Source organism: Cebidichthys violaceus, unplaced genomic scaffold (genome assembly GCF_023349555.1).
Source record: "Cebidichthys violaceus isolate CVI_PGR_0920_01 unplaced genomic scaffold, fCebVio1.0.p SCAF_40, whole genome shotgun sequence".
Classification (NCBI taxonomy): domain Eukaryota; kingdom Metazoa; phylum Chordata; class Actinopteri; order Perciformes; family Stichaeidae; genus Cebidichthys; species Cebidichthys violaceus.
Window position 1 is genome coordinate 854,425 of NW_027176595.1, and position 23,007 is coordinate 877,431.

The 23,007-nt window shown below is 43.6% G+C and overlaps 1 protein-coding gene across 1 annotated transcript; it reads right to left on the reverse strand.

Annotated features, from left to right (window-relative positions):
* Window positions 1-11,691: 11,691 nt before the first annotated feature.
* LOC137885656 (SEC14-like protein 1) lies at window positions 11,692-21,280 on the reverse strand. The gene is made up of 16 exons (XM_068727988.1): window positions 21,088-21,280; window positions 20,642-20,732; window positions 17,236-17,385; window positions 16,975-17,106; window positions 16,393-16,521; window positions 16,037-16,250; window positions 15,343-15,452; window positions 14,906-15,095; window positions 14,441-14,529; window positions 14,281-14,351; window positions 13,957-14,128; window positions 13,512-13,646; window positions 13,255-13,389; window positions 12,813-13,064; window positions 12,493-12,671; window positions 11,692-12,354 (listed from the first exon to the last, which is right to left on the reverse strand). Exons 2-16 carry the CDS (start codon window positions 20,702-20,704, stop codon window positions 12,249-12,251), a joined length of 2,127 nt encoding a protein of 708 aa, XP_068584089.1. The 5' UTR covers window positions 20,705-20,732; window positions 21,088-21,280; the 3' UTR covers window positions 11,692-12,248.
* Between the last annotated feature and the right edge of the window lie 1,727 nt (window positions 21,281-23,007).

Here is a 23,007-nt window from a genome sequence, read left to right on the forward strand (position 1 = left end):
GTGAGTAGAATAAATAATAAATCACAGAGCCCGTGTGGTCATCATGTCCACATGATTCGTTTCTCAGAATGTGTACATCTCCATTTTCATACAGACATCTTTCTTACTTTACTCCCTGTTGTCCATCAATCTACACAAACATCCGACTCACTAATGACTTCTGCAATCAGAACATTCAGCTGTGATTTCATGAGCACATCTGTGACGGAGCAGACAAAGCAGACGCCATGAGAGAGCCGGATCGGTGGATCCTTCAAAAACCCCTCTCCTCTCCTTATTCCTCCAGCACCGGGGCTTCTTTTAATAACCGTCCTCTTTATCTCCATCTCATGTTCCTCCCTCGCTGCACACATGACTCCCCTCTAATGACACATGCGATGTACAGAAACGTGTCTGGGCCAATTATCTGAGGAGGTAGGAGGAGGAGGACAATGGGCTTTGTGAGTAAGAGGCTGAGCTGGAGCTACTCTCCCCCACACAGCCTTGTTAGCGGTGCTATTGATTAGCGCAATAGCACACTAGCAGAGTGGCACAGCACAGTGAGAGAAAACACGAGCGGGCCAGCAATTCAATAAAAGACATCAAGTTCACACTCGATGTTCACTGCACAACGGTATGGATATTTCCTGGCATGGGGGGGGGGGGGGGTCACTAGTGGGCTGTTTGACGTTAACTGAGCTACAACTCACATTGTGATTAACAAGTTTATAGGAAATCGGTGGAGTAATGAGCGTAGGGGGGTTCAAACTAAGCTGAGCAATCAAGTGAGCGAAACAGACAAGAAGACCAACCAGACTGAGCTCAAGACACACGGCAACCATTCAATGACACGGGAATGAAGACGACGGGTCTGACTGACAGACGGGTTGTGGCAAATCCAATCCAAACCTGTTCAGTGAGCTTAACAGGAGAGGGTTGGAGTTGTCAATCAATGTTGCACCAACCGTTTGTCTTCCCCTCTACGACAGCGCTCATGCTCAGCTCCGCCGCATCGCCTCATTCGGAGAGCCGTGCCTCTGACTCCTGTCCCGGCTTTGCCCCGCTGACCCTCATTATAACGACGCCCATGACCACCGCTGTGCATAATTGAACCCTGGTCCTGCTAATTTGTGCCGCAGGAGTGAAAAACCCATAAATCCCCTTTGCTCCGCTCTTTATATTGGAAAGTTCAATCCACTGGCTCAGAGGCACAACTCAAGTCTTTATACTGCAGAGGAAGTTTGAGAGGGATGAAAAAGAGGAGGAGAGCACTTTATAAAGCAGCCTTCAAAGTGTCAGGACCAATAGAATACTAACCAGTTCCTACTGGTACACGGAGACGCAGTCCATGAAAACCAGACTGTGGGGAACAAGTGGACATTTTAGTGGAGAGTATTTGTGTAATACTGAGTACCTACAGGGTACAATGCTGGGAAATAAAACTGAAGTATTTACAAAAATAATTAAAGGCCTGACGCACCTTCCAGTGAGCATCTGTCCTCCCTGCTTTTCACAGTGTGTCTAACCGTTGCCAAAAAAACAAATCTTGATCCCGACTGTTTCGTTAACTCCTCACGGTACACCTGCACAGGCAATAACAACACATTTAATTTTTCATATTCACTGTTTTATGAGATACTTGGGATGGGGAAAGCAGTGGAAAAAATAGTCTTTGGACAAACAATTTACATTAGAGAGGACAAAATTAGCTTTCAGTTTGAATTAGAAATGAGCAACGCTGGAAGCTGAATTACCCATTAGAGCCATCAAAAGTCAAATCAAAAGCAACATTTTGTCGACTTTGTTGTAGCAAATTGCAATCTGCTCGTATAATTGCTTGAGGGCAAAATTTCTTATAAAAAAAAGAAAAAAAAGAAAAGAAACACTTGCATTGCTGTTGTCCTGCAAAGCACCCAGTATGTGTTAGAATCGTGCAGCCTCACGACGTCTTGCTGTCCTCTTCACAACAAGAACATGTCAGCAGCAGCACGTCCTGTAATTGATTCTTCTGTTCCGGCTAACAGCAAACAGCAGCTATGAAAGAGATGATTTTTTTATTTTTATTTTTTTTTTACACCCGACTGCAGTGATCCGAACAGGTTCAGTGTCGCAGCAATATTCGGCCCCGTGGTTATCAAACACGGCAGGTAAACACAGCGCTGCAGTGCGACCCACGCAACCGAGAGATAATTGCAAAAAAACCACTACGAGTCAGGCGTCAGGGCGGGACCGCACAGGCCTCTGGAAAAACTATTCAAACTTAAAATTATGTTCTAGTGGTGCAGAGCCCCCGGGAGCGCGAATGAATGAAATTCTGCACATATCCAGTACTCACCTAAGGCGAAAAGCCTGTAATGAATTTTCATTGCTGCAGTCGAGAGAGCCTAATGGATACTTTCCAAATGTGCCATAAAATTGGGAAAGGTGAGCGAGGGGGTGAGCGCCGCGCAGATGATCGCAGGATAGAAGGATCATGGAAGGATCGCAGCTATCAGATCAGACCTGTCAGGTGATGTAACTCTGCAAACATAGAAGTGATAAGTAGACGTCTTGTATACGGCATTAATTTAACGAGAAATTGCATTTTAACACTATGAAGTCTCCCTCTGTGACTCTAATCAGTCTGACGTAGAGAATCCCTTTCTTGGCTTAAGTTCAAGGCCTCAGATTCTTTAGTTGCACCTTTCCCCGCTGAATAATCCCGTCTCAGCCCGGAACCTTTGATCCTCAAGGCAGAGAAGGAATCCAAATCCAGATGAAAGAACGCATTTGATCCCGACTGAGTGACTTCTTGATTGCGGCTGACACAACGCTGTACCTGATCACATGGAAGCAAGAGGCGGAACAAAGGGCTATCAACGCACGACACCGTCTGACAACAGTCACTACAAGATATCGCACAAGTTATGAGTTATCAAGGAAGTGTCACGGAGAGCCGAGAGCCCGATCCTAAAAACAATTAGCATTTTAACGGCATGTCGTCAGAGTTTACAGGAGTCGTGAATTACTCGATGAGCTCTACAAAGTGAGCGGACAGTGTTAAGGTCACTCTCCTCTTTCTCCCTCTTGCATGTACTTTAGATAATACAACATAGCATCATTTATCAGTTCAAATTAAGGTCATCCACTTACACTGCTCTAAATCAAAGACATGTTTTAAGCAAATGCTATAAATATCTTCCGGCCTGTTAAATTACTAAAACAAGTTTAACTAGCGGTTTAAATGACTTTCAAAGCTGTGTTTTGTACCGTTTTGTGATTAATGTTAAAACTGGCACAGATGCATGGTGGGAAATGTTCTCCACATACTGCCATGGTTGACGGCGGCATTCATCTAAACAATATAGGATATGTTCAAGGTTCTGTCTGCGCTGTATCTTCTGGAGACCAACAACAACAACAACAACAACAACAACAACATGGTGAGACACTAACAAGCACATCTCCATCATCTTCACAGTAATTCAAGATGGACAACATATTTAAAGTACCAACCAGGTTTAAAACCCTAAAAAAAAAAGGCAGAATTCACAGCGTGACTTCTCTTCCCAACCTTCTGTAATATTTACAACATTAAAACATCTGCAAGCCTAAAGTCATAAAACACTTCTTGTTTTTCCTACATAATAAATGAGACGCATTCCGCAAAAATGTAGCCAACAGCAAATTTCCACTTCATGTTATCTTTCCACTGTTCAGACTGAACACGCGGAATAAGACACAAACAACAACAGATGCAAAACTCGGCAGGACACCATGTTTATTCATACGACACGGGTCCAATAATACAAACAAAAGCGCCTCCTCCACATATGGTGACTGCCACACCCACACCCACACCCACACACATACACACACACACACACACACACACTGAGAAGAGGTAAATAATATAATAACACACAGTCTATGTTCTCACTGTGTTTCGAGACCCGTCCATTCATTCTCTTGCCGCTTGTTCTTCATGTCTGCGTCGTTGTGGCAACAGAACAAAGAGCAGCCTAAGCACGCCTTTTTGTTAACAAGCATCCAAAGCAGACGTGGCCATGGGGTTATCCTAAAACTAACGCAACTGGTTCTAAAAAGCAAAGAGGAGCAAATCCTCCTGTGTTACAACGCAAGGATACATTTGTGACATTTGAGTCACACATCCAGAGCCTTCATGTAGTGTAAGAAAAGAAAAATGGTCAGCCGAAGAGAGGAGAACGACACGGGTTGAAACAAACAAACACATTTTCTGGCACTTCACTAAAATGCACCGTGTCAGAATACTGGCTCGTATTGTATTTACAAGGTCAGCCCTCACGGCTCTTTGAAACACGGGGCGTTTAAAAGCCGGATTTAATGCACTTTAATGAAGTTGTAACCTTGCTAGCTCTCCCTAACTTTACTGGGAAAAGAAGTTAAATTGACAGCTTCTTTATTAGGCTCTGGATGTGGCCTCCACATTTAACTGCGAATTGCCTCACATGAAGAGGCCATAAATCGTGCGGCTGTACAAGGTAATAATGGGTTCCACTTCCATTATTAAACATCAGGTTAAGGATATTTCAGGATTTTAATAACAGATATTTTCTAAGAATGTCAGGGTGTTTTTATCTTGAAAAAAACGAAACAATTGTTGAGTCACTGAACATCATCTAAGCCCACAAGCATGCCACTCATCCGAGCAGCCGTCTAGAATTTCTCCCAAATTTCTGGCAGCAGGCTATTGTTTGAAACTGTCCAAACACATTTATCAACAGATTTGTATCACAATGGATCATCAGGCTTGTAGGTTTTGTTTCTCTCTGAATCACATGATCTACTTCTGGTGATGCTGAAAACACTTTCTACACACAAGTCTGCAGTCGCAGCGGCAATGTCAAAGATTTGAATTTAAATGAATGTCTGTAAGTCGCCAACTATCACAGAATGAGGTAACACAATGGTGATTGGTGAAGTATTGCAATATTTAAGTATTTGCTGTATTACAAACTGGGTATGTGTGCAGAAATTAATGTCTTGCTGTATTGAGTTACTACTAATGCAAAGCAAACATTTCACACAGCTGCAGCTTCACACTGACAGCATTTCACCAACGAAACACAAGTTGACTCATGAAGTTGTCACAGGAAGTGCAAACGTGTGACACTATCGTCGCCTCCAACTTGTCAGCGAGGTAACCAACTACTTCCACAGACTCCTGCCATGTGCAGCATAATATCAGGTCACGGTTGCTCACAGAATGAGATGAATGTCAAGACGCATCCTGACAGCCACGTTTCCATTCAACTGGTTTCAGTTCTTTGAGACCATAGTCGCAACCAGCTGGTTGACAATCAAAGAGCTCTGGATTCACCGCGGTTGTCTCCTCTGTTAATGATCCACAGGAGAAAAGACGTGCACTAGATTCCAGCTCAGACTGCATACGCCGATGCCAAAGCGAGTGGCACAAATTGGCTCTCACCCTCTTTTTCATCCACATAGGATTGTGTGTCTTCCACGCAACAAGTATGTAATAGGCTTAACGGATCACAGCTGAAAGATCCCCGGTCCTGAGCCTAAGCCAGTCTTGAAGGCAATTACAACCACAATGCCTTCACGCCACACAGGAGGAGCACAGACAGGGGCGGAGTGGTTAAAGCCTTCATCGCTGTCACACATTCCCTCACGGAGGCCGTCGGCTTCATGCGACTCCTCCAGCGAGGGAAGATTGTTCATTTCAATATTCAAACAAGGAATTGGAAAAAGGCAACCGACATTGCTACCACATCAGCCTATAGTCATTTTGGGTCTGACAGGTGACGAGTTCCCCCTCAGGCACATACAATAGGCAGACCTGTCACGGTCCATATCTCATCTCCGCTGCCCGTCAAAGCCATTTTCCCCAAATACAGGCAGGAGAGTCCAAAACATTTTCTACAGCTGCAAAGCCTGTCCCTATAGTTTATAAATGTAAATCTGACATTTAAACTCGCTGCAGCTCAGAATACTGAGCGACAGAAAGTTAAACGTTTGGGGTTCGAGACTTCATTTAAAATGTTTTAGGAAATATGATTTTTTTTTTTGTCGGTATGCAATTGGAGCCAGCAGTTGTTTAGCTTAGCTTAGCACAAGGACTAACTCTTGGCTCAGAGTAGTACATACATCCAAGTAGAGTGGAGACAATTAGTTTTTACACGATACTTTTTGGCTTTTGTATGCTTAAACAAACTTAAAAGTGCTACTAGGTGGATTTTGTTACCTTTAGATGGAGCCAGGCAAGCTGTGAACTCCTCTTTTAGTCTTTGTGCTAAGCTAAGCTAACCAGCTGCTAGCTGCTACATTTAACAGCCAGATGTGACAGTGGTATTTTCTGAAATCAAAGTGAAAAACTTCGTCCAATTGCTGCCTTAACTCAGGACTAACATTTTAATACCATGGGCCGCACCTTAAATCCTCTCTTAACCGAATCAGGTTTGAAAACAGCCCATAATGAGGCTCTACCTACAGAAACAACCACAGAGCATCCTTTTCTTCAGAACTTGAGCCACAGGGAGCTCCAGCAGTCAGTGCCAGTTTGGACCAATCAGCTGTTCCGTGTCTCCTCCAGCAGCTTTTAATGTTTCGCAATAAGACTCAAAACGATAATTAACTTACTGTCTGCAGAGAATAGGTGTCCATTTATGCTGAGAACAGTTTATTTGAATTTACACAGCGCAATCAAGCAGGTAGTTCAAACAACGCCAGGAAGACAGAAGTCACAGGCAGACTGAGCGGTGTGGTGCCAGCATGCATCTGGGGATCGCTTATGGGCCTGGCTTACAGTAACTACCTCATAATGTTAGAGAGAGAGAGAGAGAGAACATTCTCCCCCACACACTTTGGCTGTGTTTCATCTGCTCTTGTTCTCTGCTTCACTGCGTCTGTAAAGGCTGGTCTGAAACAACAAGAGGCAAGGGCCAGGCTTCTTCTGGGTGTATCGTTCTGTCTCAGTCGTCTCAGTTAAATGTAGGACACTCCTGCACTTTAACACTCACTCTAAGGCAGCAGCCTATACCTGCGCCTTTGTAAAAGTCAATTTTGGAGATTAAACGTTTCAAGATATAAAAAAAAAACAAACCTGATGCCCTGTGCTGAAAATAAAGATTGGTCCAAATGTCAGTAAATAGTGCACAATACTGGCACAAACCGGCAGAAAAATAACCATACATTCTGATAATTGATTGACTGTTTAATACATTTATTCAGCAAAAATGCCAAAATTGTCTATTCTAGCTTCTCAAATTCACAGATTTGCTTTATGTCTTCATCTTTTCTTTATCTTATACAGTTTGAATGGATGAAAAGGGACCAGCAGACAAGATGGCAGCCAGTCCCATGAGGAAGCCCATAGAGCTCTTCAAAATCTACATTTGCCTTGATCGCCCCGCTCTCCTCTTTTCTTTATTCAGTAGACAGACACATCGTCGAGGTGGAGGGGATTCTTGCCAGCCTCTCTGCCTGCCAATAAGGCAAAACCTGAGTTCGATGAGGGGCGGTGAGGGGGTTGGCAGGTAAGAATGCTGCTATTTACTGTCTGCTGGCAGGAACAGTGCTCCAGGTGATCACTACGGACCTCCAGGCCTATGTTAGGCATGGCCATGAGAACATCTCATTTGAGCAACGTCATTAATTTTCACAGCACTTGGAAGTGATCATAGCAGGAAAACCACAGGTAGCGTTCACGGAGCAGAGCCACCATTCAGTCAGCGCTGACACGGGTTAAGCTAAATGGATTGCAGCCCTCATTATTAACCACACTTGTGGTTTTTCCTGCTATGACACGTTAAAAAGGCTCATTGCACTGTGTGGAGATTTCACACAAAAAGACAACAATAGAACTGTAGCAAGATTGGAGTTGAGTGGAAAGGGTTACCAAACAATCGCTAATGTTAAACTACTGGAGGTCACCAATAGTGGAACAGAAACACACATTTCACAAGCAACGCACTATTTAAGCAGCCTGATACAACACACTGATGCGTGCTTCAGTTTGCACACGTTCAGTTTTATTTTCACTTTCAAAACAAAACAAAACATTTTTTTTTTAAATCAGCTGCACGCTACACTTTTGCTAGTTGCCCAAATGTGTGTCTATAACGTACCCTAATATCATAGTTTAATAGATTTATTTTAATTAACGTTAATTGATAAATCAATTGTTAGTCTGTTAGCCACACAGAGATAATCCTTCCGCGGGTTTACTTTTCACAACACGTACCACTCTTTTGAAGAAAGGTCCCGATTTCCAAAAGACCTCTTTCCGGTTGAAACATTAAAAATAATCCGTTCTTCGTATTTCTTGGAAACATGTAGCGTTAACGTGACACTTTTCAGACACGTGAACGATAACGTGAACCAGAAGTGACATTCGTATCGCAAAAAAAAAGAAAAAGAAAAAAATGCACACGTTAATTTATCTTTAACAGTCTTATTTGTTAATTTAAACAGATTTAATTTTGTAATAATTAGGCCACTTTTCATCAGGTGAACACTGAAGAATGTAATTCCTTAGAGTAACCTTTTTCAAACATGTTATTTTTGTGTCTAGCTGGGTTTCATAACTGTATCGATTTACATGCATTAGATATTTGAGAAGCCCTCTTCAAGCGATCGATATTGTGAGATTACCATAGATACACTCCAAGTCTGGTATTCTGTCCAAACACGCCATAGATAAATGTGTGTTCCCTACTGTAACACTTAAGGAGGGCAGGCCCACACTGACCTGCACAGTTCAATGCCCATTTAGAGTGAGAGGAATGGAAACGTCAACCCTGGAAGTCAGGGAGCCAAGAAAACACCAGAGAAATACAGTGAAGTCGGTCTGATGTTGGAAAAACCAATAAAAAAACAACAGATGACTTAAGTAGAGCCTTGACAGTTCTTTGCAAATGAGGGCAATGCTCAGAAATTGGCCTAAATTGAAGCTAGATAGATTGATGGTCTCTCTTGTAGCGGAGAAAATCAATGTTAGAAGATATGAGAGCCGTGAAGCATCAGAGATAAATAGATGTGACTGTATCTATTTGTTTGTGGACATATTAATCAGGCCCAGCGCACTAGTAGCCTACATCAAGTCAGAAAATGAATTTCAACCCAGTCCATATGAGATTAGTTAAATAGACAGGCCCACAACTCAGATGGAGGAGGCATTAAACATGCACTGTTTTTCAGGTTGCACACGTCACGGTAATACAAAAGGCCTCGATTGGAGCTCCACATTCACGCAAAAACAATCCCGGACGAAGTTTCTCTTCCAGTGCGTCTAGCCTCCTAAAAATAATCCAGCGCTCTCCGTTTCAATTAGCGGGGAGGTCAGGCTTGTGAGAAGGAAGCAAATGAAACACAGGCTTAGGTTTGAATGAAGAGCGCTACAGTGAGCGTGACAGGATCTGTAATAAAATACAATAGGAAAAAAAAAAGCCATATTAACGGCTGATTTGATAGGCTGAGAAGTTAGGTGGGTTGATATAGTTTTATTTTTAATTAAGAGCGTTGGTATTTTGACATGGGGAAAGTGGTTCACGAGTAATTATTTTGAGAAAAACTAGAATAAAAACAACCCCCAAAAAAATCAGCCCCATGTTGACTATCCCCACGCCTGCCTCTGGTGCTTCTGAGAGCTTATTCATTACCATGTAGATATTCCCAGTGAAGGCTGGGATGTTTATATCTGTAACAAGTCGGAGACTGTTTTAGCAGCACATTATCAGTGCATTCCTCCTCCTTTGCTTGCTGTGCTCATCAAAGAATTAAGAGATCTAGTGTTCCTGGTTGCAGTTTTACTCCACATTTTAAATTGACTGCTGCTCAACCCTCAACCAGCAGCTGATGAGGCAGACTAAGGGAAAAGAGCAGATTCTGACAGACTATGTAGGTGGGAGTGAATCTTTAGGCCCGTTTCTTCTGAGACAAATTCAAAATGATCTTGTTGTGCTTGTGATGCTCAGTACAATTAAAGGATAGTAATACTTTAAACCCATTAAACTGACCTGTGCACCATACCAGTTTTCTATTTTGCTTATAATAGAAACGTGAGGTAAAAATCATCCCATAACAAGAGGTCCAGTGTCTGAACAGAAAATGCATTTGTCACAAAAACTACAAAGATGACCTCTTATTCCAGGATTGATGCACAGCCATGTACGGTTAGTATTAAATACGACTCACAAGATGAACTTTACCAGTTTAGTACAAACATTTATCCATCTGGTTTGAGGAAGAGGGTGAAAAACAGACTCCCAGTGAAGGGATATGTGGATATGTCACACATGGTCCTCAGAGTTTACGAATGACTTTGGTGATCCCATGACTTTTTGATACACACATTCATGATCCCCCCCCTCCACCATTTGTAATAACGTGATCAGATGTTCTTCTGGGGAATGAGCGAGACCCTACAGAGCTGCTAGGCTGTAGACTCTCAAAACCACGAGTTCCCCACAAAGCAGATTTTAACTCAGCGGGGGGGGGGGGGGGGGCATGTGGAGCTACTGCCTCCCCTGATGCCCCCGTGTTCAAAACAAACCGCAACTGAAGAGCCCTCTTGGATGCCTCTATCGTAGATAAAACCCGATGAGGTGCCCTCTAGGACCGCCTTCAAATTCAGAAAACATGACGCCATAAAGGCTGCCCAACATGCGACATAACTTTATGTGTGCTGGTGCCACACCACAGGCCTCCCAGCCAGCCTCAGTTAAGTTCTGATAAGATCAACACAGCTTCTGTTGAGCGCCTTTTATTTCAGACCAACTCTGTGATCAATAAAACATCATGTGACCCCGTAAATCATTCCACTTGGCGGGCCGTAGGTCAGCTCCCCGTCCCCGCTTCACAAAGTGGTGTCAGGCCAACCACAGATGTGGATGCATTATGAGGTGATGCATTATTTAGAAGTAGTTGATTGACTTACCAAAATGTTGTTGTTACCCCGTATAATACACCTTGTTTTTCAAACCCTGCGAACGGCAGTAAAATAATTCCGCCTTAAATCACATCACTGCTCGGGAAGAGGAGGTTTTAATAGCAGACGAAGTGTATCAGGAGAAAGAGGCGCTGCTATTTATCTGGACAATGTGTGTCTTGGGAAGTCATTAGAGCAAGCTGGGTAATTCAGTAAATAAGCTTCTGGCAAAGTCACTACACTTCCTCTTTCTAACAACCCTGACATCACCAGCAGGAAGTCAGGCTCCGGTTCAATCAATCCCTCAGAAAACTAAATCCACCTGACTTTGTGAATAGCGTCGGGATAAGCAGCAACACGACAAGTTTGGAAACCAAGAAGAAGAAGAAGAAGAAGAAAAAAACAACACTGGGAAATTCAATTAAGCTTTAGCTGGAAGCATCTGATAAGTTTATGGAAATTAAAGTTTTATGTAAATCAGTTGTCTGCCTGGCCCTGTGCCAGATCACAAGGGGCTGCACTATATTGCATTCAAATTAGCAGCCTCAGAAAACTCAGCAGCTATGACTAACAAGTCCAAAAAAACAAAAACCAACATGAGATCTAGAGAGTACGCTGCATATTTTAAGAGATTTCTTACCATTTGCTCGCTCTTAACGTCTCACCTATTGCTGTAAAAATGATTAATAACCCATCTTTAGAATTACTCAAAATTACTAGCGTGCTGCAGCGCTGCTACTGCAGTCATTGTTTTCTAAAATCCAGTATAAAGACACAAACACACTCTGGAGGTTACATCAATATTAATGCATGTGATAAATTCTTTATTTAAACCATTTTTTTTGGGGGGGGGGGATCTCTTAAAAGAGCAGACAACGTGTGCGAGTGTAACTGCAGATCTGAGAGCAGTGAAGTCACAGAGTACACTGACATCTTGTGGATGATAGAAGCAGCTGCCTGCGTTGCACAGACACTTTGAGTTTCAGCTTCATCTCATGTAAGAACTGCTGCTTGTGACACATCTGATTTTTACATGTATCGATCCAACACATGCACAGCAAAATGTTACGGACACACATTTACTGTAATTACAAAAACAGATTTGAATTTGTTATGTTGTGCTATTATGAAAAAAACAACAAGTCAGTCATCACATGGACAGAAAACTTCAATTAAAGTTAATAATACAAAGATTTGTTAATTTATAAACATTTCCATAAAACTCTCCTCACCTCCATGTGTCAGGTTAACGTCTCATTAACAGAGTATCAGTATAAGGCTCCCTCTCATTGGAGGCGTAAGGCACAGTCGAAATAAGACGTCGGGTCACTGCTGTTTCAAAACAGCTGGCGGGCAGATGCTACCTCGAGACGGTGGAGCTGGCGTGTGATTGGCTAGAGGAAGTAGTGGCGGCGCTGAGCTGGGAGAAGCCACTATGACTGGACCCCAGACTGGTCATGGATCCCCTGGAAAGAACAGAAAAAGAGACAGAAAGGAAAGAAATGTTCAGGCATGATTCTACCCAACTGTCAAAACAAACAGGTAACATATGCACAGTATAACAGGTCTGTAAAACACAAGGCGAGTGGAATAAATAAACTGACCTGAAGTCATGGGAGGCCAGCACCTCGGTGTAGTACATGATCTTACACTTGTGGGAGGAGACCTGCAGCGAGGCCAGCACATCATCCACTCGAGGCAGGCTGGAGGCGGAGCAGGCCGGGGAGCTGTGGAAGCGCCACTGGAGGATGTAGAAGCCGGGCCAGCGCGTTACGTGGGAGCCCTGTTTGAACAGAGGACGAGCTGCAGGATCAGTCTGCGCTGGTGGAGACTTTCATTTCCTTTGATGCAACAACAGCAAACGAGGACCAATAAAGTTTAGTTGACAACCGCAGAAGAAAAGAGCGAGAGCAATCTCTCTGACCTGAACGCTCTCTCCCTCCCTGCAGGTGAGGGCTTTCTCCACCATGCTGTAGTCCTGGCCCAGCACCCAGTTCCGGTCGATCATCTGGGCGTTAGCGGCCCCTGGGGACGCGATGCCGTGGGCTCCGAGAGTGTCTTTCTTCGGGGGCTGGGGGGCCCTCTTGGAATGGTAGATGTTGAAGATCACATCTCCTTTAGACACATCGAAGTCCCAGGTGATGACGGAGGACGCCTCGTTGATCTCGATCAGCATCTGCAGGAGGATGTCAGGAGATTGGAAACAGAAAAATATTAACCATTAATCAAATAGTTCTCGCTTGCTGCAATATATATATTTCTACCAGCAGGTGGCATCCTCATCCACAGAATATGATCCATGCACTCATCTCTATGCACCATTAAGGTAGCCTCGCTCTTTGCTACATGTGGGTTTGAGTCTGTACCTCATACGGGGCTCCCTTGAAAATGCTGGCACTCTTATAGATGGAGTCGGTCAACAGGCGGTTTTCCTCACTCTCCAGCTCCTCTGCTGTTCTGTACAGAGATTTGGGAACCAAACCTCCTTCAGGGATGTCACACTGGAGAGGGCAGAAGGATTAAAAACAACACGTGTGTTAATGTGTAATTGTCTTGTTTGTATATAGAGTTGAAAGAGAAGCCAAATGAACACTGCACACTAAAGACCTGGACTAAAACTCACCATGCAGTCGCCTCCCAAGAAGTCGGGGATGATTTCTTTGTCGATGTAGTCCACTAATCCTCCTGGACCCTGGTAGTCGTTTCCAGCGTAAACGAGGAACTTCTTGCGGGTGTTCTCGTCGATCAGGGGGCTGACCTGGAAACAAGACCCCAAGAGTCACGAGAGGAACAGCAGCTTCACGTTACGAACCGCAAACGTAGATCCAAGAGTATTGGAATCATTCATGTTTAAGAAATGAACAGGTTGGCTGGTTTATGGATCTGTATGGGAACTTTATATTGCTTTGATCATCATAATAACTGACTATATTAGCATTTCTGATTCAATTTTCTATTAGTCGATAGTTATATAGTTCTGCATCTATGACATATTGCTGTACAGTAGCAATGATCAAATCCCCATGAGGATCTACATTATCGCCATCATCGTCATGATTTGTTCTCACCAGGGTCCAGAGCACTGGAAAGACTCTGGGCGCCCTCAGGATGAGCAGGCGACCCAGAGTCTCGGGGTAGTTGGCCTCCACCACCTCGATGATTCTCAGCAGAGCCTTAACACCCGGTCTCCACAGGTGACGCATGTTAAGACCCTCCAGGTCCACCAGGCAAGTCCAGCAGCTGACCAGCACATTGACAGAGACGTTATACGACTATAAATATATATATATATATATATACACATATACATACACATACACACAAGCACGTGTAAACCTGATGAGCTGTGAGCCAATGAGACACTGACAGAAGACAGATTCATATTTAGGCACCTAATGGGTCGACCGAAGACTCGGGTGTTTTCTTCACATCGCCTCAGTCCCTCCTCATTGATGGACAGGACCTGGGTCACATTAGATTTATAGCATTACCGATACTTTAAATTCAAATGTTCACGCTAAGGCTTGAATCTGGTGCGTGTGTTCATGTCACCTGTCTCAGCAGCCCCTCCTCTCCTGAGGCTCGCACCAAGCCCTTAGTGTCCATCAGCCCCAGACGCAGGATGTACAGAGGACGGCCGTCTAAAGCACACGCACGCACACGCACACACGCACACACACACACACACACACACACACAATCAATCAATAGGCAGAATGAGTCACAAGGGCACTTCCTGGGTTCTGCCTAAACCCTGGTGGATCAGCTGAGCGGTAAAAAAAAAAAGAAGCAATGACTCATTTTCAAAGATGGGAGCTACAGCAGATGGTGCTCAGACTTTTTACAGTCAATAATTAACAGGCCATTTCAACCCATGAGGACGTTTTAAACGTAGAAGGCTAAATATCTTAAGGTTCACTTTCAGTCGTCTAGACAAACCACAGAGAGACAAACACAACGGAAATGAGACGAGGTGAAGATGGAATTGGCAGCGAGCCGGCGGTGTTCTCACAGTACCTCTGTCGTGGTGGTGCCAGCCTCCAGTGTAATAGTCCTGAAGCAGTTGAGGGCGCTCCCATGTGTCTAACAGGAAATCTACCTGATGCTGCTTCCTCCAGGTCAGCGACTGGCACAAGAACTCTCTGGCCTTGTCCAGGTTGAAGTCTCTGGCCCTCAGGAAGCGGAGCACATGCTGATCCTTTGGAATCTGCAACAAGAACAAGCAGGGGTCACAACTCTGACGTAAAGCTCCAAGTCAAAGTTACTAATAACCGCAAAGACACGTCGTGACCTTTCAGCCAATGGAGGCTTGTTATTTTCTACTCGTAACCTACAGCACATGCGAGAGCGGAGCAGAAGTCTGGCTTGCTTGTGTCAGTGTCCAGGAATAAATGTGTATTTTACATAACTGCACAATATCAAAATCAGACAATATAGGTTTGTGTTTAAGTGACCTTTCCCTTGTGGGTTTCCTGGAGCCACTGGCGCAGTCGAATGAGACAGCTCTCCTGCAGAGGTGTTAAATCACCAAGGTAACGTCTGATGTAGTCAGCATCCAGCTTGTCTGCGGGCCAAAAAAAACCAACCATGTCAAGTGTAAAGTTAGGACATATTGCGTGAATCTGAGACACCAGGAGCTGTACAATAGCCATTAAAGTAATGTAACATACTTAAATACGCAACCAAAGTTATACAAGTAACAAACACACTAAAACATGATTCCTTAAACCTGACAAAGTAGCTCCAGTTTCAGTTCAAATTCACAATTTTATCCGCGTGTTTAAAGCTGCGACTTTGTTGCTGGTACTCTCCAAAAGTTATTATACGTGTCTTTTTGGGAGTCACTGGCAAACAACCTATTCTCAAAAAAATAATAGGTTAAGTTGGTTCTGCAAGCTTTGCCTTGTATCCTGCTTTTTCAACATTGTTCTTAGAAATAGAGTCAAGGAGGGTTAGTGCTGTGAGATTAAAAGCTCGGTACACATCAAATACTACATGTAGTACCTTTAAATCAATGGAGTTTCTACCCTCTGTAAAGATCTCGATCAAGTCGATGAGGAAGGAAGAGCATGAAGTATACGTATTTTAACTTGATCACGTCTGTGTTGCGTGTCGGCTGCTGCTCTGTACCAGTGAGGAAACACTGACCGTCTGGAGAGCCGGCCGCCAGCTCTGAGGGACAGGCCGGGTCTTTGCTGTCCGGGCCGGTCTTAGCACCGCTGACTGGGATGGCTCTGGCGGTGGAGCGGGGCAGCAGCTGAAGCCTGGCAGCGCCGGAGACAACAGGGGGAGTCCAACGAGGTATGTGAGTCACTCCTTCCTCCTCCAGCTCTTTGAGGTAGTACTCAATCATTTCTTTACCCTACGACACAGGAAGGAGACTTCAGGTTCATCACCGATACATGTGAAGCAAGAACAGACCTGCTCAACAGATCGCAGAACTCCGATACCGTGGGCACATGACATTTTTTACCTTTTTACCGAAAAGATTGGAAGACGCAAACCTTTTTAATGCTGCTGGCGTACTGTTTCATAGCGAGCTTCTCTGCCGTGCTCTCAAAGCCGAAAAAGGACTTAATGTCCAGACTGGCCGTCTGTTCGAAGCACGTCCAGTCCTCGTTCTCTGGGTGGACCTGTTGGGAGAGGACACACACATCTGTGACGGGGCCACCAAAAAACCTCAACTAAATACATCATAGTACTTGACTTCTCACTCCTGTGTCACAGCGAACTACGAAAGCAGCGATAAAATACTAAATGACAAACGCGCATCACAGATGAAGTGATCACATGCAGCCGAAACGATATTGCTGGTGAGGGTTATGTGCTGGAAATTCAACAAATGTTTCGGCAGGGTAGGTATTATTTGAGTGAGTCACGCTACATTGACTTTAAAGACTCCACCTGTTGACACAAGCGTTCAGTGCATTTGGCACACTATGAGAGGATCATTAAGATCAACGATAGGAGCGCTGAATATGAAGAAAAAAACAAAAAAAAAAACACATGCGCATTTAACAGAGGGGATCTGGACTGACACTTCAACAAAGGAAATGAAAAGAAAGAAATGAAACTGTGCAGCTCACCGTGTAGTTGCAGCACTCTCGGATGACGACCCGGTTGGAGAAGGTCTCGTTGTGGACCTCGATTCGGAGCGTCCTGTCTCTGCGATTCAGCGTGTTCTTTTGCAGAAAGTACAGGTAGTCGACACCAGCAATCTGCAGGCAGAAACAAAGTCAGAGGTGTGATGGCTTATAAAAAAAAAAAACAGGACAAACGTTCCTTTTGTTGTTCTTCGAAACAAATGATGTGACTAAATGATGGGATCGCTTCGTGAGGAGAGGTACCCGCTTCAGGAGCCGAGGAGCCTCGATGTCGATCACACACCGCCGCTCGGTTACCAGCGTGGATCCGTCCTTGCTCGGGCTCTCGCTGATGATCTCGCTGTCGACGAACACCGGGATCAGCGGCGACTTTGGGAACCTCCTCACGTAGGCCTGAGAGTGGAGGAAATAAAGCCCGTGTGAAAGAAACGCACTGAAGAAGTTGATGTTATGAACATTTAGGCATTTGGTTTCGATGAAAGACTTTCAGGAAGTTCACATTGACGTGTTGTTGTTTTTTTGGGCTTTCTTTACAATAGTGTATGTGTGGATTCTCCTTTAAGGTGTTTCCTCAGGTTGATCACATCTATTTCAGGTCAAATTGATCAAAATGATTATTATAACCAAATTTCTTTCTTTCGTTTTCGTCACTTTCGCTATTTACTGAATTTTATTGACCGTTTCAAAATTAACAGGTTACAATGAGAATAACTGTAGTCATTATTATTCCTCCATATGCTGTCATGTATGGAAAGACCCCACATGAACACTGTAAGCGGACTACTTGAGCACTATGAGCCCATTATTCAAGCAGCGTTTGTGTCGGAACCATTCCGTCCCGAGCTTTCAGATCCATCGCTGTAAACGGGATCACTGTAAACCGTTTCAACTGCACTTGTGTTCTTTTTTGAGGAGCGCTGGTCCTCCTGGTTCTGTACATTCTGTTCCCAGAGAGGGGTTTTTTGTTTTTGTCCTGCCCACTTTAAAAAAAGGCAGCTCTCTGATTGGACAGGAGAGTCTCTTTGAATGGACCCATTATAGGGTCACTTGTATTTGCCAGAAGAGTAAAGCGTTCTGCTGCTGGACTTGAGACGACAGCGTGTGATTTACAGCACATCCTTTCTGTGTCTGGTTAGGAGACGCATTTACCAGTTAGTGGTTTTAACAGATTATATCAACACAAGCTGCTGCTGCTGTGGCAGCTTTTTACAAGCAGCGAGTTGCTTTTTTTACTGCCCACAGCCCGCTGCATGACCATCTGTCCAAGCAGCTGTGACCGCAGCTCACCTGTAAATATGGATTGAGTCACTGGGTGCAAAAAAAACCCCCACAGTCCTTAGTCCATGGAACTAGTAGCTGTGTGGTTTTTACTGATAACACACTGACAAGATACAGACGGCAGGGAAGGAGCTCCACCATCACAGTAAAGACAGCTGTTCAATGTTTAGAGTAATATTAAAATGAGTAGAAAACCTCGTCTTCCACTCTTGAGATGAACTGACAACCTGAGCTGCTACATGTGTGCAGAGTTCAACCTACTATAGTATTAAAAAAAAGGTTACAAATAAAAACACACATATTCTTCCACTGAACTGTGGTGCTGTTTATCACTCTCGACCGTGTTGGTGTGAGTTGTTTAGTTCTGTAGTTAGATGCTGTACAGATGTCGGCCTTCTCTCAGTAAAACTCAACAGCAATGTCTCTTTCCAGGAATCATGACCCGGTTTGAAACCGCTTGAAACCGCTCATAACAAGGTTATTATGTAACACGGTTTGAGATTTGTTGTTGTACAACAGGGTCGCACAACAAAGTCCCATTTTGCTACACAGGGGGAATGATATATATATATATATATATATATATATATATATATATATATATATATATATATATATATGGATATCATATGGAGGATGACAATCTACTTTGACCAATAGCACTACAGGTAAGGGGAAAAATATGTCTTTTTGATTTGGGGGTGAACTGTCTCTTTAAGCGCTGGTGATTCAGCAACACACACACACACACACACACACACACACACGGCTTGTATTGATATTTCCCAGCATATTATATATCTAATCAATAAGATGACATTATCCACTCAGCCTATGAACAGCAGAGGTTGCCTTTGGTAAGTAAGCAGCACTGACTCAACGGTGTTGAGCGTCGTTATGTTTCACTGATTGCCGACTAATTGAAACGGTCGTCCTTCCTATTCTTCTCAGAGCTTTACGCATTAATTGGAGCACAAAATAAAAAAAAAAGGATGAGCAGAGTAGAACTGTCAATGTTCCCCGGAACATTTTGTCTGTAATGTCAGGAAAACAACATTTTCCACCATCATATTTCACATGTGAGCTGTGCAGCAATGCTTTGTTTCCTCAGGGGATGTCGATTAAATGCACTTCTTCAGGCGTCAATCACGCACAGCTTAGCACATCTTCTGCATACAAACCACAGGAAAATGAAGCAGCTGTGTCATTAAAAAAGGGACACCGGTGATGTAACTGGTTAAACATTCAGTGCTATCCAGGACACAGATTGTGATACCAGCCAGGGGACTCATGACAACGTCCAGAGATAACTGGGGGCAGACTATACACTGGAGTCTGTCCTTCAGGCTGTCGAGGCCTGGATCTTTTCACAGGAGCTGTTATTTACTGCTCACAAAAGGGCCTATTATGAGATCCCTTTCAATAACGTGCAGTGACGCGAGATGAATTTCAGAGCCGGGATGTTTCATTGGAAATGAAGTCGGTGTAGGCGTCGACTTGGACTGCCCGGCGAAGGAAATACAGTCTGCAGAGCGTCAAAGCCGCGCTGCCGTCTAAAGACATCGCTCACATCTTCGGCTGCAGAGAGACGACTGTCAAAGTGGGTGAAGACAGGATCTTGGAAATTTTTCCCTTTGTCCTACTTTTGCTTCAGAGAGCCTTGAGGTGAAGAGACTATATCAGCATCATAAGGAGACATCTCCCTCCATAGCTTATCATCCACCTCTGTTTCAGTGCATTTCCCTGGTATGACTGTTGAATGCTGCTGACATAAACATGTTGAAAGCTACATTAAAAAAAAAAAAAAGCTAGAAAAAAAAAATTCTGCTGAATAACTAAGCCCAGATAATCAATAAAACCGAGTTTCTCCACCAAGAAGCACCAAAGATGTGCTCACAAGTTTCTTGGAAATAAATCATTCAGCATGAAAAAGCATAAAAACACTAAATAAATCTCAGTAGACTAAAACCAAATGACAGATCAGACGACTGACCGGAGGGAAATATATGCTACAGTTTAATAAGCAGCTTCTCACAGTATTCACTGAGCTGCATATTAATGCATTTACCACCAGGAGGAAACAGTGTATTCTGTGAATTCACTGAACACCAAGCATTAACGCGGGTACGTTTCTATCATAAAGGGAGAGACAGGTGACCCTGAGAGGCAGACACTCTTCTTCTGAAAGTGTCTGGCTTCCTGTGAACTGACACAGACCAGGCCTGGACCACATTCATCCTTCAATATCTCTCCGTTTCACATTTAAAGTGCTGGCCACAGCCTCACAGATGCACCGTAAACTCCAGTTTAGTTATGAAAGACCCCGCATCATTTTAATATCCTCATAGTAAACAATGTCACAGCTACTCACCGCCATTATCAACTCAAACGGGTGCTTGTAGACCCGGACCGGGGACTGGTACTCCTGCACCATGGTGGGGAAAGGGTTTCACAGGGAGCCTCTGGGAGAGAACCACAACACACCGGGTCATGACGCAGCGAGGACATCGTTAAAACACAGAAGCATGACACGGTGCGTTCACTTGTAAACAGCATCAGCTGAGAGTGCAGAGACAGGAAGACGTTCACTTGACTCTCATTTGATGCTGCTGGGGTGAAACCGTAGAAGAAGAACCATTACGAGCCATCCGGGGGGGTTTAGCATCGTTACATAATATCAAGTAGGCGACGAGAAGAGATACAATCAGGCCGAGCGCAAAAAAACTAGAAACACCGCATATTAACTGCGCATATTGTGCTATTTAGAGACAAGCGGCCTGAGCAGCGGAACACAACAACCAGACGAACCTCACTTACTTTGTTCAGAGTCCTGCCCGCTGAATGTGTGGTGCGTTATATCTGCGTTTATGCTCGCTGCTAACTTGTATCGTCCATGTCGTCAGCTGACCGACTGTAGCGGACTAGTTCTCCGCATTATGAACCCGAAAAAAAGAAGTCAAACAGTCATTTTGGGTCCGTCAGTTGGTCCGTTATCACACAGACTGTTGACTCCGCCTCTTCCTCACAAACAGGAAGTCCGCGTGACTCTTTCCTTTGTGTGACAAGTTGGAAGTTCAGTCGTTTTATTGTGAAAGGCCCGCACACGTCTGTTACATTTCCCAACTGATGGCCTTTACAAAAGTCATTTTACAGCAGACTAAATAATAAATACAAGTAGGAAGCTTTTAATTTGAACATATTTATATTAATGACGTACTGTGGTTTCATTAAGACACTGATTGCAGCAGAGCTAATTTGCATACATTTCACATAACTGTCTAGTAGAGTCAGTCAATAAGGCCAGGGGTAAAATGTACGTTTCCTCAAGTACTGTAGGCCTATTTAAGTAACCTGCACTTTTAAAATTAGTAGTAAACAAAACGAATATGCAGCAGAATAACTCTGCTATAGCCTGCATCAGACGTTCCCTTTAATGGCTTCATATAATAATTTGTATAATCATTTTGTACAATAAAAAGGTTTAAGGAAAACTTTCTTCATTTCCAGCCATACTGACGTTTAAATAAGTGATTTTAAACCAAAAGCAGCACTTTAGACTGTTGTCCACAGAGTCTACATACATGTATGATGGACATTAAGACTTTAGAAGAATTTAAATTAGGGTTAGCCAAAGTCAAAGTCAAATGAATTTACATTAATGTACAGCTTCAACCAGCTGCTTGCCCAGGTGGCTCTGCCCCTGACTGATCTGATCTTCACCTTACAGGTGACACTAGGTGTCCATAAATATTGCATATATCCATATATTTTTCACAAAGTAAATATTTATTTAATTTACATTAAATTCCTGGCCTGATTATGCCTTCCTAATTCTCTGTTATAGAGGTGAGTGATATTGTTACTTTGTAGTTGTTTAGTTTTATAAGGAATCATCCCTTTGTATTGATCAGTTCTGTCCTCCACAGCGAATAGACTACAGATTGACAGCATTACACTAACAGCTGACATTTCATCCAGGAACATGATCTTGTAGAATGATCCAAACGAGTTGGTTCAGATTCACAAATAGGCGACAATTTCATTTTAAAATGCTAATTCGATGATTTACAAGTGAATTTTAGGATTGTGAACGTTGTTTAAACATGCAAATGGGGATGTTTGAGAAACATTATCTCAAGCAAACTGTTTGTGTTCATTTACAAACGATGATATAGAAGTTATAGAGGCACAGATACAAATCCTATTTATGAGACTGTTTTGACACTGTATATATTCGCTGTCTCTTTACTGCCTCACATCAGCTGTTCCAGGGAGATGCAGCTGCTCCCACACTGAGACTCCTGAAGCAGCATCTGTAGGGGGTGGGATTCAAAGCTTCTGGATCTGGCAGCCTACAAAAGGTACTGGAGTCCAGCAGGGGACATCCTGAGAGGGGGAAGTAGAGTTCAGATAAGCTCTTATTCCTAATCAGCCTCAGGCACAAAGAATAATGTTTCCATCAAACAAGCTGCTCTCAGTAACCGTCTCCACGTTATTTGGGATAAATAATTGAACCGCCTCAGTGCAACACAGTGGTCTCTCTCTGAGAACACCACCAGTGGTGTAAGAGAGGTACAACGGGCCCCAGCGCACAAACACACACCATCAAATCTATCGTCACATAATACAGAGATGACATTGGACAATATCAACATTCATATTACAGGCGCTTCTCATACAGCGTTTGTATCTGTACCTGAAAATCAATGCGCTGGAATTCTTAGATATATCCCACAA

Excerpts from the sequence above, each read along its gene's own strand:
- LOC137885656 (XM_068727988.1), bottom strand. The coding sequence starts at position 20,704 with ATGGTGCAGGAGTACCAGTCCCCGGTCCGGGTCTACAAGCACCCGTTT. Across the intron at positions 15,096-15,342 it reads AGGAAACCCACAAGGGAAAG|ATTCCAAAGGATCAGCATGT; the intron begins GTCACTTAAACA and ends TTCTTGTTGCAG. Across the intron at positions 14,530-14,905 it reads CTGGCACCACCACGACAGAG|ACGGCCGTCCTCTGTACATC; the intron begins GTACTGTGAGAA and ends CGTGTGCTTTAG.